The sequence below is a fragment of the Crinia signifera genome, chromosome 11, assembly GCF_055691185.1.
Source record: "Crinia signifera chromosome 11, ASM5569118v1, whole genome shotgun sequence".
In the NCBI taxonomy this organism is placed as follows: domain Eukaryota; kingdom Metazoa; phylum Chordata; class Amphibia; order Anura; family Myobatrachidae; genus Crinia; species Crinia signifera.
This window is the reverse complement of record NC_139227.1, coordinates 110,654,948-110,672,918: the sequence shown is the minus strand read 5'-3', so window position 1 is coordinate 110,672,918 and position 17,971 is coordinate 110,654,948. Positions and strand designations below refer to the sequence as shown.

General features: G+C 44.0%; 1 protein-coding gene across 5 annotated transcripts in view; it reads right to left on the bottom strand.

Moving 5' to 3' along the window:
- The window catches only part of METTL15 (methyltransferase 15, mitochondrial 12S rRNA N4-cytidine), a 203,283-nt gene that overhangs the window by 80,274 nt on the left and 105,038 nt on the right, over positions 1-17,971 (bottom strand). For all 5 annotated transcript variants that reach the window (XM_083164228.1, XM_083164227.1, XM_083164225.1 and 2 more), the window contains one exon: positions 16,893-17,029. In XM_083164228.1, coding sequence (XP_083020354.1) covers positions 16,893-17,017 — 125 coding nt within the window. In that variant the 5' untranslated portion in view covers positions 17,018-17,029. The remainder of the gene's footprint in view (positions 1-16,892; positions 17,030-17,971) is intronic.

The window sequence follows — 17,971 nt, the reverse complement described above, 5'->3', positions numbered from 1 at the left end:
TATATATATATATATATATATATATATATATATATATATATATATATATATATATATATATATATATATATATATACATACATACATACATACATACACACACACATACCAGGATTGTGCTCCAGCACTCCATCCGGTGATAACAACCAAGCTGAATCCAATATAGAACAGGAGTTTGTGGCGGTACTCAAACAGACTTCCAATATGCAGGTAAAAACGTCCTTTATTAGGTCCTACGCCGTTACGGGAATAACCCGTCTTCAGGGACACGAAGACGGGTTATGCCCGTAACGGCGTAGGACCTAATAAAGGACGTTTTTACCTGCATATTGGAAGTCTGTTTGAGTACCGCCACAAACTCCTGTTATATATATATATAGATCCGCCACAAACTCCTGTTATATATATATATAGATAGATAGATATAGAGAGAGAGAGAGAGAGAGAGAGAGAGAGAGAGAGAGAGAGAGAGAGAGATATGTGTCCTCATACATTGGGCGTCAATACACCACGGACCGCAAAATGATGGGTGGGAGTGATCCGTCATTTCCCCTGTACCAATGCAATATTTTGGATCCATGAAGCACAAGCAGACCCTGCTGATTAAAATGATATGCAGCATGTGTATAATCTGTGCGTGGCTGCGGCTGTATCACAGCATGGTCTCCTTGTGCGTCCTATTGATGTAAATAAGATTTTTTTTTATTTTTTAGGAAAAAATGCACTAGGTGTGACAAGAAGGTTTGTTTAACGTGACTGCAGCAACAATGAGAGGAGAAAACCGCTGTACACTGTGCTTAATTATGGTGTGAATACAATTAACCTACCACAACATTTTTGGACTGTGTGAGGAAACCAGGGTGTCATAAGGATAGACACAAAAAGATGGAGAGAACATATAAACTCCATAGTTTGGGCTTGGTGGGAATCCAACCCATGACCTCAGAGGCAGTAATGCCAACTACACCAACTGTGGTGACTAATCATTAATATGATCTACTTATTACACTCCTGGATAGTGTTTGTTTAGAATTATATTTATTTTGTATGACCTCAGAATGATGACATGACATCATCTAGACACTCTCAGAGTAACAGCATGGTATAGGTATTGCTTTGTAAATGCTTCCATGCAAAGATGCCTTCTGTGATGTGCATGCATCATCGACTGAAAATTGCGAATTTAGTGGGAATACCAGAGGTAGGAGGAGGTTCATATATACATGTTGGAGACTAGGTCATGAGGGGATGCGAACAGTATCCTGGCGGTCAGGATGTTGGCATGAAATACACCGACACAGGCATCCCGACTGCCGTCATAAAAGTGGCAATGCCGGAATATCGACATCTTGATCGGTGAGTATGCGGGTCGTGTGACCGGAGAAGGAGGTGTTAGATTTAGGCACTAGTTGGGGGTTAGGCTGAGGGGAAGGCTAGCGTTAAGCTGCAGGCCAGGGGAGGAGGGGGGTAGGTTTAGGCAGCAGGGTATGGGGGGGGGTTAGCTTTAGGCACTAGCGGGGAGGGTTAGGGTAAGGCTGCGGGGGGTAGTTAGGGTTAGGTTGCTGCAATGGAGTGTTAGGTGATGGGGGTAGGGAAGAGGGTTAGGATACATTAAGAGCCCCTGTCTAGATTCTCTATATGGGGATGCTAGAGTCAGCGTTTTTCCCGCCAGCATCAACACCGCTGGGATATCTTATCATGTCACCTAACAGTCTACAAAGTTTTGGGCATCAAAATGAAGCCTAAATAAGCTGGCATGTTTGAGTATGGTGCCAACATATCATCATAAACATGAACTTCCAAACCTATAGCCAGTGGCGTAACTAACATTTTTGCGCCCCCCCCCCCGCCGATATGGACATCCATAGCCCAAGTAGTAAAGTAAAGCACCCCCCTTACCCCTCCGCATGCCACCGCCACCGCATTCCTGTCCCGGCACCGCAGATATCCTCCTGGCTCCGTCTCCTGCAGTTCTAATGAAAAATTACACAACAAGATGGCTGCCCCCTAATAGCAGACAGTTTTTAAGGATGCTAGAGGAGGCGGCCACTGCCGCCCCCTCTAACATTCCTAAAAAACTGTGTGCTGTATGGTTTTGCTTTGTTGTGTAATTTTTCATTAGAACTGCAGGATACGGAGCCAGGAGGATATCTGCGGTGCCGGACCTGGAATGCGGTGGCGGCACGGGCGGCTCTCAGCAGGCGCTAGGAGACGGTCTGCCCTGATGAGCACCCATGGCGCCCCGCTGGCGCTTGCTCCCCCAAGCCGCCACGGTGGCTGCCGTATGGTAGCTACGCCCCTGCCTATAGCAAACATGCTACCATAGGAGGGCGAGATACCAGCCAAACAGAGCAGGCAGGATCCAGATCTGGTAAGAGCACACCGGATTCTAGCTGAACATGACAGAAAAAAGAATGCAGACATTTCTTTAGACTTGACAAGGACAATTCATTAGATACCAGGCTGAAAACCACCCAATACGTCCTCATTTACCTGCATGTTTATTAAGCCTTTGAGTGGCAAGTAAATTTGTTGAAATTGATGTGAAAATCTCCAAGCAAACATTTTTATTCATCATAATGACCATGCACTTCCTCTTCCCTACCTGGGGTGTCGCTGTCTGCTGTAGTGCTTTTAGCACAGTGTGGCCTGTATATCAGCACGGATATGCAAACTAGACCTGTGCTAGAAACACCACAGCAGACAGCGACACCCCAGGCAGGGGACAGGAACTGCATAGGTTTTCAAAGATAGCGGGTGCTAGAATGAACACTACTTACCTTTTATTGGAAAAGGTATTTTATTTTTATTTATTCATTTAACAAATGTGAGCGACGCTGGCCTTTCTAGCTGATATTTTGCGCATCTCACAGGGATGTTGGCACGCAAAGGGTTAAGATATTAAAAAATTCTCCACAGAAGTAAACTAACCTTATTCAACAAATAATATTGGTCAGACGTTGACACTGTTAAATCAGCAGTGTCTGGTAAGAATGACTATTTATTCCCAGTGTGTGCAGCTGTAGTAGGAACGCTTTGCTGGAGATATCCCCACCAGGAATAATATTTAAATATTGCTACAAATCCCTCCCCACTGACTCCTGCAACCAAAACAGAGAAGTAATTGGAAATCTAATAGCATTCTCTACATACATCCATGCAAAGAAGACATCCAGAATAAAGAGTAATTAGAGGTCTGTTATTAACAACATCCCAATTCAGCACCATGGACAGCATTGAGATCACTTGTACAGCAGGTGCTAGGATTTGCTACAGCAGTTATATCTGATCTTGGAATACTGCGGAACAATGTATTATACACAGTATAGTAATTGCAGACAATCGTGCTAGCGGACTTGGAAGCAAGTCATCCATATTAGTGGCCACATTGAATGCACGGAACTTCACAGATATACGCTAAACTGGACAGTTTACAGGCAGAAGGATCCCAATCTGTTCTCTGGGTTTCAGAACAGTCATTGTCAGCATGCTCTTGCACCAGCCTTGCCCTTGTGCATAGTGTTTTGAACACCGGCGGCTACTAGCTGGTGCCCAATGGAGCAATCAAGTGTTGCTATGTTTGGCCATGCATAGCTGCTGGCGCGGATGTTAATATGTTGTTCTGTCATTTTGGCTGGTAACTAGGGTCGGCATCAGCTTGAGTTGTAGTTTTGAGAGGATTATGCATCCCACCCCGCGATGTATCACAAAATTTTCTGAAGCATCGCTTGCACATCATCGCTAGAACACGGCAGCCATATTTCAGGTCGAAGCGGGTGCATGTAACGTCACGCATCCACCACCAAACGGTCCAGTCACTCCGTTGTCTGGAGTGTGCCCCCACATTGCTTCGTCACTGCCATCGCAATGCAGAGTTGCCACTCTGTTGCCACCCCCAGCCCTTAGAGACTTAAGGTGCCCATACACTAGTAAGATTTATCTGCTGATCTGGCTGGTTGGAACAAAAACATGGTTATGGATGAGTGACAGTTTGTCAGTTTTCCAGCATTTCCAAGCAAATGGTCAACTGTCATTTGCTCTCATCCATAACCATGTTTTTGTTCCAACCAGCCAGATCTGAAGATAAATCTGCGTGTGTATGGCCACCTTCAGATGTTGAATTTTTGACAATGCAACCGCCGATTGAGGCCATGTTCAAGCATGTGCAGATTCACAATCATTGCCTAATAGCGATGTGCGCAAAACTGCAAACCATGCTGAATAACCCCCTAGTTCCCTATATAACCCATGTTAAACATTTCTTATGTGCACAGAAACTGTGCGCAACTCAGCACCACCAATATTTATTCAGCTCCGGAGCAGACGCAATGCAAAGACGTGCAACATCTGTCCGCAAAACTGACTTGCGCTTAAGTCTTCATTGGCCCCATTAGCTTTTCTAGTAAGTCAGACAATGAATAATTAATAAAATGTTTCAGCGGCCCAAAGTTCTATTTTAATTAACGGAACCTCAGGCACCTGCTGATGGCAGAGGTTAAAGATAGTTTTAAGCTGAATTCAGATCATATGGAAATGCCACAAATGCATTATGCAAGCAGATCTTGTAAAAAAGAAAATCTATTTATATATTTTTCCCAAACACTGTTCTCACAAAAATAAAAGTAAAAAAGTTATTTTTTTTGTTTGATAAACACATTATTTTTCTGAGATTCTGATTATTGTTCTTTAATTGGAATAACCGTTAGCTCGAGGAAATGTAGGGCTTTCCTAATAGAGGTTCAGGAATCTATCTAATTTATTTGAAATAACGATGTCTACTTCTGAACTGCCTTTGGCGATACATAGTTTTCCATGACCCCTTACTATTTTATTTATGCAGAAAGGAGCTCATTGCTTAGGACAGCAAAACAGAAATAGCTCAGGAAAGTAACACTTGCAAGAAAGAGGTTCTCTGCAGACACAAAGACAAGGCGCAGAACGAGTGAGCTGATGGTCGAGGTGTCCCAGTCTTACGTGGGTGGCTCGCAGTGGAAGGATGATAAGGAGAATGTGATGAGGCAGACAGAATATTCTAGTCTGGTCTCTAGTGTTTTACTTTATTTACAGCTCGTCTGCTGCAGAACACAGACATTAAATAGCCAGGCCCAACAAGTCCACCTGTTACATATTTTAAGCATTCGGCTTTTTTTTTTATAGAGGTAATATTCATTATTCTGTATTGTTTACACAAACATTTGCGATCAATTTTCATAACGGATCACATACAGATGGAGCCATCCTCATCTAGCCCTTTAATAGGATTAAGTGAGTAATAGGATTACTCTGCTGATCCCCTACTGTATTGTTCTTTGTAGTGTATTGCAGCCGAGAACAATAGGCCTTCGATAGCCATGGCTCACCATGGCTATCCAGAGACGGCTAGATGAGGATGGCTCCATCTGTACACACAAGGCATACGGATTATGTTTAATGGACTCTGTCATGTGAAGCTTTGCAAAGAACTGCTCCACCCAGTGGTGGAACTTGTGCTTGGTTGGCCCAGGTGCAAAAATATAATTTGGGTCCACCTCATCCACTTCAACCCAAGTTCACAATATGCCACACAGCAGTGGGTGGCAGCAGTGTGCCCCCTAGTAATGCACCTGCTGAACCAATGGAAGTTCCCAGGGGCGTCTTAAGAGAGGAGGAGGTCTGTGTGCAGCCTCCTCATCCGGGCAATCTCCTCTCTGCTGGGAGCAGTGCTGGGAGCAATGGGGTCTAAGCGCTCTAGTAATTTCCCATCTAGTAGGCAACTTCTTCCCATTACTTGATTAGACGGTGCCCAAAATCAGTGGTAAGATGACGGGGCTGGCGGAGACATTGTCACACGTTGATTGCGTAGTGTCATCTAAAGGGAACTGTGTCAGCTGCAGTCCACAAATATCCTCACATACAGATGTAGCTACTCTCACTGTGGCTACATCACAACCGTAGGTGCCTGTTTGGGGGGGCCTAGTTGCACCACCGACTCAAAGCACCGGACTGCCGGCTAACAGATTGCTAATAGGCTGTGGGTGTGACTACAACGCATGGGCACGCCAGAGTGCACAATCATCACAGCCTTCGTGTTTCACCTTCATCACGATGAGCATGGCTACATCTGTAATCTTGTTTTCTTCAATATAACATCCTCCTGAACCTGGTCATCATTGCTTTGTGACATTGGGGTGTATTCAATGCAACCGGCGAGGGGGTTCAATGGCGGGAATCGCTGAAAACAAGCGCTCTTTGCCGATTAACCTCCGCGCCGGCCGCTCACCATATTCAGTGTTCCGGGGGAATCCTTGCTTCCAGAGGACAACGAGGATTTCCCCACACAGCGAGGCTTGTGGCTAATGCAGGGAGCCCGCTGCATTTAGCTGCAAGCCTCACTGTCAGTCCAAAGTATATTTCCTTGTGTGCACTACCTGGAGCCTCCAGATTACCTGAGGACTATGCTGGTTACTCTGCTCAGCCTGCCACAGCGGTCATCTGAAGTTCTACTTTGCTGCACCTGCTGCAGATATCGTCTCTCCACTTGGTGTTAACTCCATGAGCACAAGTGGACGATCCAGTGCTGCCTCTGTCCTTCTCAGCTCCTCCCCCAAGTCATCAGGATTCAGCTAAGTCACAGCCAGTGCTGCCTCTGTCCTTCTCGGCTCCTCCCCCTAAAACACATTCAAGTCATCAGGATTCTGCTAAGTCACAGCCAGTGCTGCCTCTGTTCTTCTCGGCTCCTCCCCCTGCATCGCATCCAAGTCACCAGGATTCAGCTAAGTCACAGCCAGTGCTGCCTCTGTCGTTCTCGGCTCCTCCCCCTGCATCACATCCAAGTCACCAGGATTCAGCTAAGTCACAGCCAGTGCTGCCTCTGTCCTGCTCGGCTCCTCCCCCTGCGTCACATCCAAGTCATCAGGATTCAACTAAGTCACAGCCAGTGCTGCCTCTGTCCTTCTCGGCTCCTCCCCCTGCGTCACATCCAAGTCACCAGGATTCAGTTAAGTCACAGCCAGTGCTGCCTCTGTCCTTCTCGGCTCCTCCCCCGCCATCACATCCAAGTCACCAGGATTCTGCTAAGTCACAGCCAGTGCTGCCTCTGTCCTCGGCTCCTCCCCCTGCGTCTCATCCAAGTCATCAGGATTCAGCTGTCACAGCCAGTGCTGCCTCTGTCCTTCTCGGCTCCTCCCCCTGCATCACATCCAAGGCACCAGGATTCAGCTAAGTCACAGCCAGTGCTGCCTCTGTCCTTCTCGGCTCCTCCCCCTGCATCACATCCAAGTCACCAGGATTCAGCTAAGTCACAGCCAGTGCTGCCTCTGTCCTTCTCGGCTCCTCTCCCTGCGTCACATCCAAGTCATCAGGATTCAGCTAAGTCACAGCCAGCGCTGCCTCTGTCCGTCTCGGCTCCTCCCCCTGCATCACATTCAAGTCATCAGGATTCTAAGTCACAGCCAGTGCTGCCTCTGTTCTTCTCGGCTCCTCCCCCTGCGTCTCATCCAAGTCATCAGGATTCAGCTAAGTCACAGACAGTGAGATCATGTGACAGGAACAGGTTTGGATTAGGTGCGTTGCCTTTGATAACAGTGGGACATATATTTAAGATGAACAGTGATCTGGCCATACAAACAAGACCACTTCAGATGACAATTTGTACCACACTGAAGTTCTATTTCAGTAGGACAAACACATTAATGTTAATGATATTGCTGATGAACTGAACGTCTCAGTGGGATGTGCGTAATATCATTATTGAAAAAAACAAGAGAAAAATGTTGGGCACCGAAGCAACTCACAGAAATTCACAAAAACTTTAGGCAATACCCTGAAGAGGGATTGCAGTTCCTGTAGCGTATTGCTACAGATTATGAAATATGGGTTCTTTATGTGACACTGGAAATGAAGCAAGCATCCATTACACTGAAACAAGTATTGTTCCCACATTAAAATAAATTCAAAACAACTTAATCAACAAAGAAGTCCATGATGACAGTGTTTTGGGACCACAAGGGTGTGTTGCGTGTTGAGTTTCTCACCGAAGGAGGTAATGGGAATGTTGACTGCTATTTGACACATTTTGCCGGTTGCTGAGAGCAAGTAACCAAAAATGACCTGGGTTTCTACAAACAGGCCTCATAGTGTGCCATGCTGCCAACCTGTAGGGAGTACCATAGGGAGGTACTGGACCATCCTGGGAGGCACTTAGAAGGGGGGGGGGGATAGGTGTAGGCAGTGGTGTATGAAGGTTAGGATTAGGCACAAATGAGTAAAGTTAGAGTTAGGCTGCGGATGGGGGTAGGGTTGTACTGCAGGAATGGATGGAAAGGTTATGGCAAGTAAGTATACTTAGCAGGCCCCTAATGGAATTCACTGCATCAGGATGCTAGGGTCAGTATTCTGGTCATATGTATGCATGTATGTAATCCATCAGGAACCACCATAAGTGTGGCATATAGCCGCACTTACTCACACAGACTCACAGGGCGCAGCCAATAACAGATGTGTCCTCATACATCTTCCCTTAAAATGCCATGGAGAGGGAGATGCCTGTTGGTAGGGAGCTGACCGTTCCTGTACAACTCCGGTAGCACTGGACATCTTTTTTTGCTGAAAGTGCCTCTTATTCACATCACTATGAATATAATACACAAGCAGACTCTGCTGACTAAATGGACATGCAGCATGACTATACTCTCACAGAGAATATACAGATGTGTCTATGTACATCTAGCCTTCTAGTCTCTCCATGCCAAGGCATAACTCTATAGCACTAAGCGTCTTTGCATGTAACTTTTTCTGTTAAAATATGTCTTATTCACAAAACAGGGCACCTAAGCTTCTGCTGATTAAAATTATATGCTGATATAATATACCTCTGATACACACAGACAATATATATATATATTATATATGCTGTATAGCATTTTAATCAGCAGAAGCTGCTGAGTCACAATTGAGTAACTTAAAGGGGTTTATTCTAGTTCATTCTTTCTGACAAAATCCTTCTTAGATGGACAAAACCATGTGCACTGCAGGGGGGCAGATGTAACATGTGCAGAGAAAATTAGATTTGGGTGAGTTATTTTGTTTCTGTGCAGGGAAAATACTGACTGCATGATTTTACACTTCAATATAGATCTCACTTTGAAGAAAAACCCCACCCAAATCTAATTCTCTCTGCACAAGTTACATCTGCCCCACCCGCAGTGCACATGGTTTTGTCCATCTAAGAAGGATTTTGTCAGAAAGAATGGACTAGAATAACCCCCAAAGTGAGGCTAGCTGTAAGAGGACCCATCTGTCAATCGATCCCTAAAAGCACAGACTGTAGCAATATTATGTGTCATAATCGCACAAAATATCCCTTAAAAATGGCAGTGTCGCTCACATTTGTTATATAAATTCAAATAAAAAATGTAAAGATTGTATTTCCTATATAAAGGTAACCATTAGAGATCATTATGATGAATAAAAATGTTTGCTTGGCAATTTTCACATCTATTTTGACAAATTCCCTTGGCACTCAAAGAGTTAATGATGTACTATTACTAATGACAGATTACATTATAATTTAATGGATGAAAATGTAAAAATTGAAATTTCCCGGCTTCATTTTATCTTACGGATTTCAGAGCTCACATGAAGAAGAGCAATTTACTCATAAATGAGAACATTTTCAGTGAAAAAGCTTTCACTTTAAAAAATAACTGGCTTTTACATTACCGGTAATGACAGAATTCAGCTACGAGTAGCAGAAGAGTCTGTAACAAAATCATTTTAATATTGCTGCAAAAAATGTATTACTTTGTGGCCAATGATTTTACAGCAGAGAAATCTTGCACTACAGTTGCTAAATAGAGATGATCAATGCCTAATGGTTTGGGTCATAGAACACTTAGTCGTAATGTGCCAATAACCCTACTGAGTCAAGTGACTCGCACATCTCACCATTTCAGATTCAATATAGGACATTTGTTTCGATGATATATAAGCTGGTCTTTAAACATCAACTGTTGTACAGAAAAAAAAATATTTGAGGATTATTGAACTGGTGCAGACTCGGCCAAAATGTGGGAATATAAAACTATATTAAAAAGAGTAAGATATTACAGCGTATTTCACATAACAGACACGTATGTCCCAATTGCACCAGCATTGAAAGGTTGTAAACCATTTGTTTGATGTGCAACTAGTTGATGTAGCCGGTGGTGCTCTGGTTTGGTTGTGCAATTAGCATTACTTGAACCTTACTTTGCTCTTGTTTTAAGCTCGACAGTTCTTCCAACAGACCCAGGAGGTGGCTGCTTAGTGTCATCTGATGTTCTCATCCAAATACCTCCAGCTCAGGGCCCTGAACATGCTCCCCATGCCCATGGTGTGCCCAGCATACACCTCTCTGTGGACAGCTCCCGGATCTCACCTCATTTTCTTATTAAATCCCATGTCCTCGACCCCCTCTATGTTATGCAACTTGGCCATACCTTGCTTCCCTGACCCACTTTGCGTAGTGCCCAAACTCTTTTTTGTCTCCAGGGACCTCAACAGGGTCAGGATTGTGGGTCTTAGTGACCGTGAACCTAATCTGGAACCAATCAAGCCACCTTGTGTTAGTTTCGTCCAATTTGGTCCAACAGTGTCCGAATGCATACTGGACACCATGCCCATGGTGTGCCCGGCATACACCTCTCTGTGGTCGGTTACCGGATCTCACCAAAAGAAATTTCTTAAACCCCATGCCATCTACCCTAAGAAATTTCTTAAACCCCATGTCATCTACCCTATGTTATGCAACTTTACCATATCTTGCTTCCCTGGCCCACTTTGCGTAGTGGCCGGACCCCTTTATGGGTCCCCCGGGAGCCCCACAGGGTCAGGGTTGGGGTCTTAGTGACCGTGAACCTAATCTGGACCCAACCAAGCCACCTTCTATTAGTTTCATCCAGTTTGGTCCAATAGTGTCCGAATGAATACCAGACAAACAGACAAATATGTAAGAGATAAATACATACACACTATGAGGCACAGAACTTCCTGTCTATGCCAAAATAAATAAAGTGATCACTCTAGCAACCTGCATCTTTGAAAACCCATGCAGTTCCTCTTCCCTGCATGGGGTGTCACTCTCTGCTATGCTGCTTCTAGCAAAGTGTGGTCTGTATTTCAGACATATTGGGGGGAAATTTAATAGGATGAGAGATTCAGAAAGTGAGAGTTTTGGTAAGAAATCTCCAATTTTTTCTTAAAAGTGGCAATCATTTACACTGCAAAACCAGTTTGATTTTGCAGTGTAATGCTGCTTTCCCACTGCAGACCCGTTTTAAGTTACAGGTAATCTTAAACGGTATTTAGCATTCACACTGCAGCAGATTACAGTTTTAAATGCCATTTAAGTACCATTCCCATTGCAGGTAAAACGTTTTAGCTCTTCAAAACGTTTTTACAGCACAAATGAGTGCCTGTGACTTTAATGGGCTTTTCAGGGTTGTGGGGAGTGTCACAACACAGGCAACAACCAATCGCTTAAATTGTAGCCTGTTTACATTAAGAATACCGTTTAAGATGCATTAATCGGCAATATACCGTTTTAAGGCTGCAGTGGGAAAGGGGCATAAATGATTGCAGCTTAAAAAAAAATATGGAGATTTCTTACCAAAACTCTCACTTTCTGAATCTCTCATCCTATTAAATTTCACCCATTGTCACCTACAGCAGACTTAAAAAAAAGTATATTCTGAGAGATCATATTAATGAGAAACCGTCCAGTAACAGTATGTTGTATAGAGGTCCTTCACCAATACATAATACAATGTTAATTTGTAACAACAGGTCGTAATTTGCGTTTGTCAATATATTTGCACTTTTAATTGAAGCGAAAATGTGTAAAACAAAACGGTTTTGATCCTGTGAGGCAGTTTCTGAAATCAATAGTGTTTCCCATCTTGATTGATGACATCACTTTCAACCTCAAAAGCTGTGACTTGACTGTACAGGATTAATCACAATAAATGCTCCGGGCAGCTTGGAGCGATCTGTCATTATAACATGGTATTGTGTGCACATACAAGATAAGATAGAGGTGTAGGCCTGCCACTACGCAAAATGAAACAGTACATCAATGTGAAAGTAATGTTCTACAACAGTGCATATTAATCATGTGCAGAGCAGAGAACAGTACTGCATTGACTTCACGCCCTACGTTGTCTTAATAGTCTATTGTCTCCTTATCGGACAACATAATGTGAAACTATGCTCATAGCATTGGGAAAATGATATTCAGTCTCTTCTTTGCAAATGGCATTAGGAAAACAAATCGATTACAGTTTTGGGGAGACAAATTTGAGACTTGCTGTCACCTAATTTGTAAGTAACTCCTTATTACCCTTTAGTTAGGTAAATAAATAATGGACACTAGAAAATTAAGACCAATCACATTGATCGGACTTTAAAGGATCCAATCATCAAGCATTAATAAAAGTCAAGTCACTACAGATAATTCAGTTGGGGGGTATGCGATAACTCCTCCAGCTGTGTCATCTGTGCTAAATATTATTCATGTCTGATGTCACAACTGGGCGATCGCTTAAGAGATGCCGTGCGCCTCTTCAGTGCAGGGAGGGAGTGAAAGGAGCTGGGGTATGCCCAATCGATAGGGGAGCACTGGGCATGCCCCCAAAAAATTATAAAAATGGGGGTCGCGGCACTAGACCATGTACCTCTACCGAAGGCCATGTCCACCATCCCTTATTCGCGCCCCTTTTCACGGCTTCGGAATGGCAGGAACTAAAGTTATGTAATCATTTTAAAGAAGCATGCAGGCAAGGTTCCGCAACTTGTACATGTAAAGTCCACGGATGTTAGTAGTACATCTCCGTGCTAAGGCTGGTCCAGATGAGTAGAGTGTAACGTCAGAGGGGATGAGATAATAGCTGGTGGGAGATTCTGATGCGTTTGGCTGTTTGTAAGGTACAGATTTATTAAACTGTCAAAATCATCCACTGTCCTTCACACTGAGGGTTAAATGTATGAAAGTGGTATCCATCTTCTCCAAGCCTTAATCATTTACCCTTGAGTGGAATCATAGGAAAAAAACAAATTCCAATGCCTGAACAACATATACTTTTATGAGATGTGGCGAATTTTATGAAATTGCAACATGCTTTTAATACATGAAAATGTTATTTTTAATTTATTGGTTTCTCTTATTTGGTCATTAGCGCCACTCTTTTCTGTATATAGTGCGTAGGCCAAACACGCTGACCAATTTGTCTAGAGATATATCTCAGTAGATAGATTGATCTGCAGATATATCTTAAGGTTGCATGGCATGGCTAAAGTTGGGTACACACCTATTCTTAAAATGTGTCTTAAATCTGTTACTTTGTACCAATCCCTTTAAGTGTACTAAGATAATATATTCAGAAGAGAAAAACATAATATGGATAAAAATCAAAAAGACATATGGGGTCGGGATTCCGACAGTCATTAGTCCGACGTCTGAATCCTGACTGCTGGGACTCAGAGAGCGGGGCGAGCACAATGAAGCAACGCCACGCTGATTACTACCACCTATTCTATTCTCCCTCTATGGGGGTCATGGACCCCATGAGAGAGACCAACTGTCTGGGTTTTAACAGTAGAAATCCTGACTGTTGGGAGGTCATCCGGCACCGGTGACCCACATTGTGTGATTTTGCAGCTGGATTTAAAACAGCTACAGCGGGCTGATTTTGCTTTAGAAAAAAAAATGAACTACAGATGGAGCCCCTCTCTTCATTGCCCAGCTCTCGCCAGAACGTCCCCGCTGGCGAGAGCCGGCAGAGAGGGTCCCCATCAAACTGGGACGCGCGTGAGTCTCACGCGCACGTGCGTCCCAGTCTCTCGGCGGTGGGACACTGCCCGTCCCCCTGGAGCGGTTGGGGGGGGGTCTGGCAGAGATGGGGAGCAGGGAGACAGTATTCGGCGGCGGGGAGCTCCGTCGCCACGGGGCGCGCGGCATCTCGTGCACGTGCGCCCCCTGGTGGGAGCTGGTGGATGGTGGGGGCTGGTGATGGAAGCGCCAGCCCCTACAAGAGCGAGAGCCGCTCCAACTGTATGGAGGCAAACATCAAAAACATTTACATTTGCCCCCGTGTCCTAGTTAACCCAATCATTCTCTCTGCTTCTGCCACAGCACCTTCCAGCATCTAATGGTTTCTAGATGTTGACCAGGCAAACATTCCTGCTTAATATCAGCCGAGCCATATCAAGGGGCAAAACACATATTGTGTAGCGAACTCCAAACCTTCTTACAGAGTTTCCTGGTCACAAACCGTATTTGGTGAAAGAGAATTCGCTACCTTTTGGGGAAGCAAGAGACCCGCCCATGATACAGTGTACTTGTCCAATAACTGGCAGAAACATAAATAAGGTGTCCTAACTTCAATTCTTAAAATGTGCCAATTACAGGATCCAGAAAGAGGTGGAACAGGCATTGTGGGCGAGATTGTAAAACAATATTGATAGGGCATAAAGTAATTTAAGCTCACTGCAATAAAACCATTAAGAATAAATGATCAAACTAATGCTGGGTACACACCAGGACGACTAGGGCCCGATCCCCTCAATCTAGATCCAATTCCGACCAATTGGATGTAGATTGTGTGGTGATTGGGCCCTTTTCTGTCCTGGTGTGGACCGATACCGATCAGATGCGCGGTCCCGTGGGTCGGTCGGTCGTTATTCAGATCCTACCTGCTGCAGGTAGGATTTGAATAACGACCATACTGCCGGGTGCGGGTCGCCATTGGATCGGACCCGCTCAAGGTGCACATTGTGAGCGGGTCGTGCCCCCCCGAGTCACCGTGAGCGGGTCGGACGAGACACTGACGACCTGCTCACGATGTGCAACGTGAGCGGGTCGTCCTGGTGTGTACCCTACATTAGTGTGACTAAACATGTTGTTTTTATTACAGTCCGTCGGTGTAGCCATATGGCACTTAATGTTTTTGAGATATCTTTATTTTGTGTGTGTTTTGTACAGAAGGAATATAAATGTGTACTGCAATGGTCACTAGGTAGGAATAGGTAATGGTATGTCCCTGCTCACTCATCCATAGGGATTTTTTCACTTGCACACCTTCGGCTGAAAATGGTATTAAAAAAACAAACAACAAAAAAAAAAACCTTCTGATTAAAAATAACAAAAGTGTGATAATCTACTGAACCCTTTGAGTGCCAACATCTCTGTGAGAGAGGTTTAAAACAGCCGCTAAAAATGCCAGCGTCGCTCACATTTGTTATATAAATTCAAATTAAAGGTGAACAAATTAAAGGTGTATAAAAACATTACAGGTCAATATGATGAAAAAAAAAATGTTTGCTTGGCAAGTTTCACACCTAATTTGGCAAATTCACTTGGCACTCAAAGGTTTCAGGACAGTTTCTCTGCCAAAAAAATTGTTTTACTCTTGGCATGGTTGAAGGGTTTCAAATTGGCAAATTAATTTAGTACAACAACCTTATTTTCCGAACCAATATCAAGCAATTATTAGAACAGAGTGTTACTATAAGATATTTAGCAGTGGATAATAGGATTACTTGCAAATTGTTGTCATTCATTTTGTTGCTGCCTTCTGCGGGTAATAAGACACGGTACCCGGATGTTCGAGCTGGTAGACAGTGAGTAAGGTTGGCATGCTGCATGCATAATGTTGGCAGGTACAAAAGGTGAAAGGTCGACAGTGTTTAAGAGTAACTGCTACAAAATGATAGATTCAAAGGGTGACAGGATTTTTCCTTTTTGCATGTTATCCCAATATATGCTTGATTTACTGTCCACGTGGAACACCCACCTTGCTCGAAGCGCCACGAGTCAGCAACGATCCACACTTGTAAAGTGGTCACAGAAACTATCTATTATCTTCTAGAAGGTGCTAAATAAATAAGTAGATTCTGGTTGGTTGCCCATTGCAAAATCCCATCTCAAATAGAACTCCCATCTTATTAAAATTTCCCCCATAGTATCTATAGATACAGATGGAGCACCTCTCATACATCGCCAGCCCTCGCCAGATACCCTCCGCCGGCTAGAGCTGGAGGAGAGGTGCTCCATTTGACAGGGACGTGCGAGCGATCTCCGTCGCTCGTCGAAATCACTTCCATCGCCGCTTCAGGGAGACAGGCAGGGTTAAGGGGGGGGGAGGGGACCGGCGGAGAGGCGTGGAGAGCTCCATCGGAGTGGGGCGCGCAAGCGTCTCGTGCGCATGTGCCCCCTCCAGGCAGATAGCGGGAGCTGGCGATTCTATCGCCAGCCCCCGGCTGAAAGAGAGGCTCCATGTGTATATAAGGCTAGCTACTGCTCACCTCTATGAAGTGAAGTACCACCAGTGACCACTAAAGACCACATGACGTACCAAATTACACACAGATGTCATATCAGAAAGTGAAAGCAGTTTTTGCAGGGACATGATATGTTTAAAACTTACTGTATAGGGAGAGAGGGAGCTGCGAAGACAGAGATTGGAGGTAGGAGCAGATAGGGGTTGGGGTAGGTGGGGGTTAAATTGGAGAGTTTGCGGGCAGAGTATGGTCACAATTCAGAGTGAAATTTAAACCGGTCACAGCTCACAGTGAAAGTACATGGCAAAAACAGTCCTTTTGATGGGCTTTTAACCAGTATAGTATTATCCTCATTCTGGCGGCCTTCAGCATAAAAAAAAACCTTGTCATTAGAAATACCATCTGCAAATTTTTGTGTAAGCTAAGCCATACAATCCTCGGGGATGACTAAAGAAAACATGTACCATTTATATATATATATATATATATATATATATATATAGTTATTAGGACACATAGTATTCTTGGAACAAGATCACAAGACATCTTGTAGATGTGGTGTACAAGTAAAAGTGCGGTTCATCAAATATTGCACTTACCCGTCACAGTAGGACAAACGTTGGGCTATTGAGTACGCAGCAGGATCTCTATCCAGTGCTAAGACTTTAATATTAGGAGCCTGCTTCAGAATTGATGTGGTGTGACCTCCTGCTCCAAAAGTCATATCCAATATAGTCTAGAATAAAAAAGACAAAAAAACAAAACAATAAAACAGACGTATTATACATGCTTGGGATTGCACAATTAAATATTTGAGAATCCAAAGCACTTGTATCAACAGTATTAATTTGTATCAGGAATAAGCATGTTTATACATGCGATTAGTCTATCATTTATACCCATAATTACTTTGTAGAGCTTAGCTTAAAAACTTGCTCTTGCCAGCCTCAAAGCGCTAGGAGCACTGCAGTGCAACTCATTGATGTCATACAATGGGAAGTTGGTCACCCGGGCATATAAAAGGGAGGCTTGCCGACTGAAGATTGACAGATCATGGCACAAAGCTATTAACTGAAGTAATCGCTAATTTAAGGATTATGCAAATTTCTTTTAACTCTCTCACAACTTTGACAGTAGCTCAGTTACATAAATCTTTTTCGAAATTTCCCGAGCACAGATTGAATAGAAGGCAGATAGAGCAATGTGTACATTTGTATTGCAAGGAATGGATTGCATGTACTGTATCATATGGTTCTGTACAATTCTGTATTCTGCCCTTATTTCTAAATAAGGAGCTGGGTCTCCATCATAAATGATTTGAGTACACTGCAGCCGCTCCTACAGTACCACATTGTAGGAGGGGGCTAAAGCTGCTGCTGGCCACATTGCCGGCACCCTCCACTGCTCCCAGTACCGTTCATGGTCCCAGCGCCTGTACAATGCCGATGACTGGCACATGTGCAGTATAGGCACCACCAGCTTCTATGGGCTGCATCGACTGCAGCCTATAGAGCACAAGGGCTGTACTACAATATTACAATAGGGAAATTACAGTTTGCTTTGAATTATAGCACAATGGCTATAACACAATTCAAAACAGTTCATCACGCCCTACACTAATGCACGTACTACGCGGCACATACTCTACATAGCATAGACAAGGGAGGCAATGCATTTA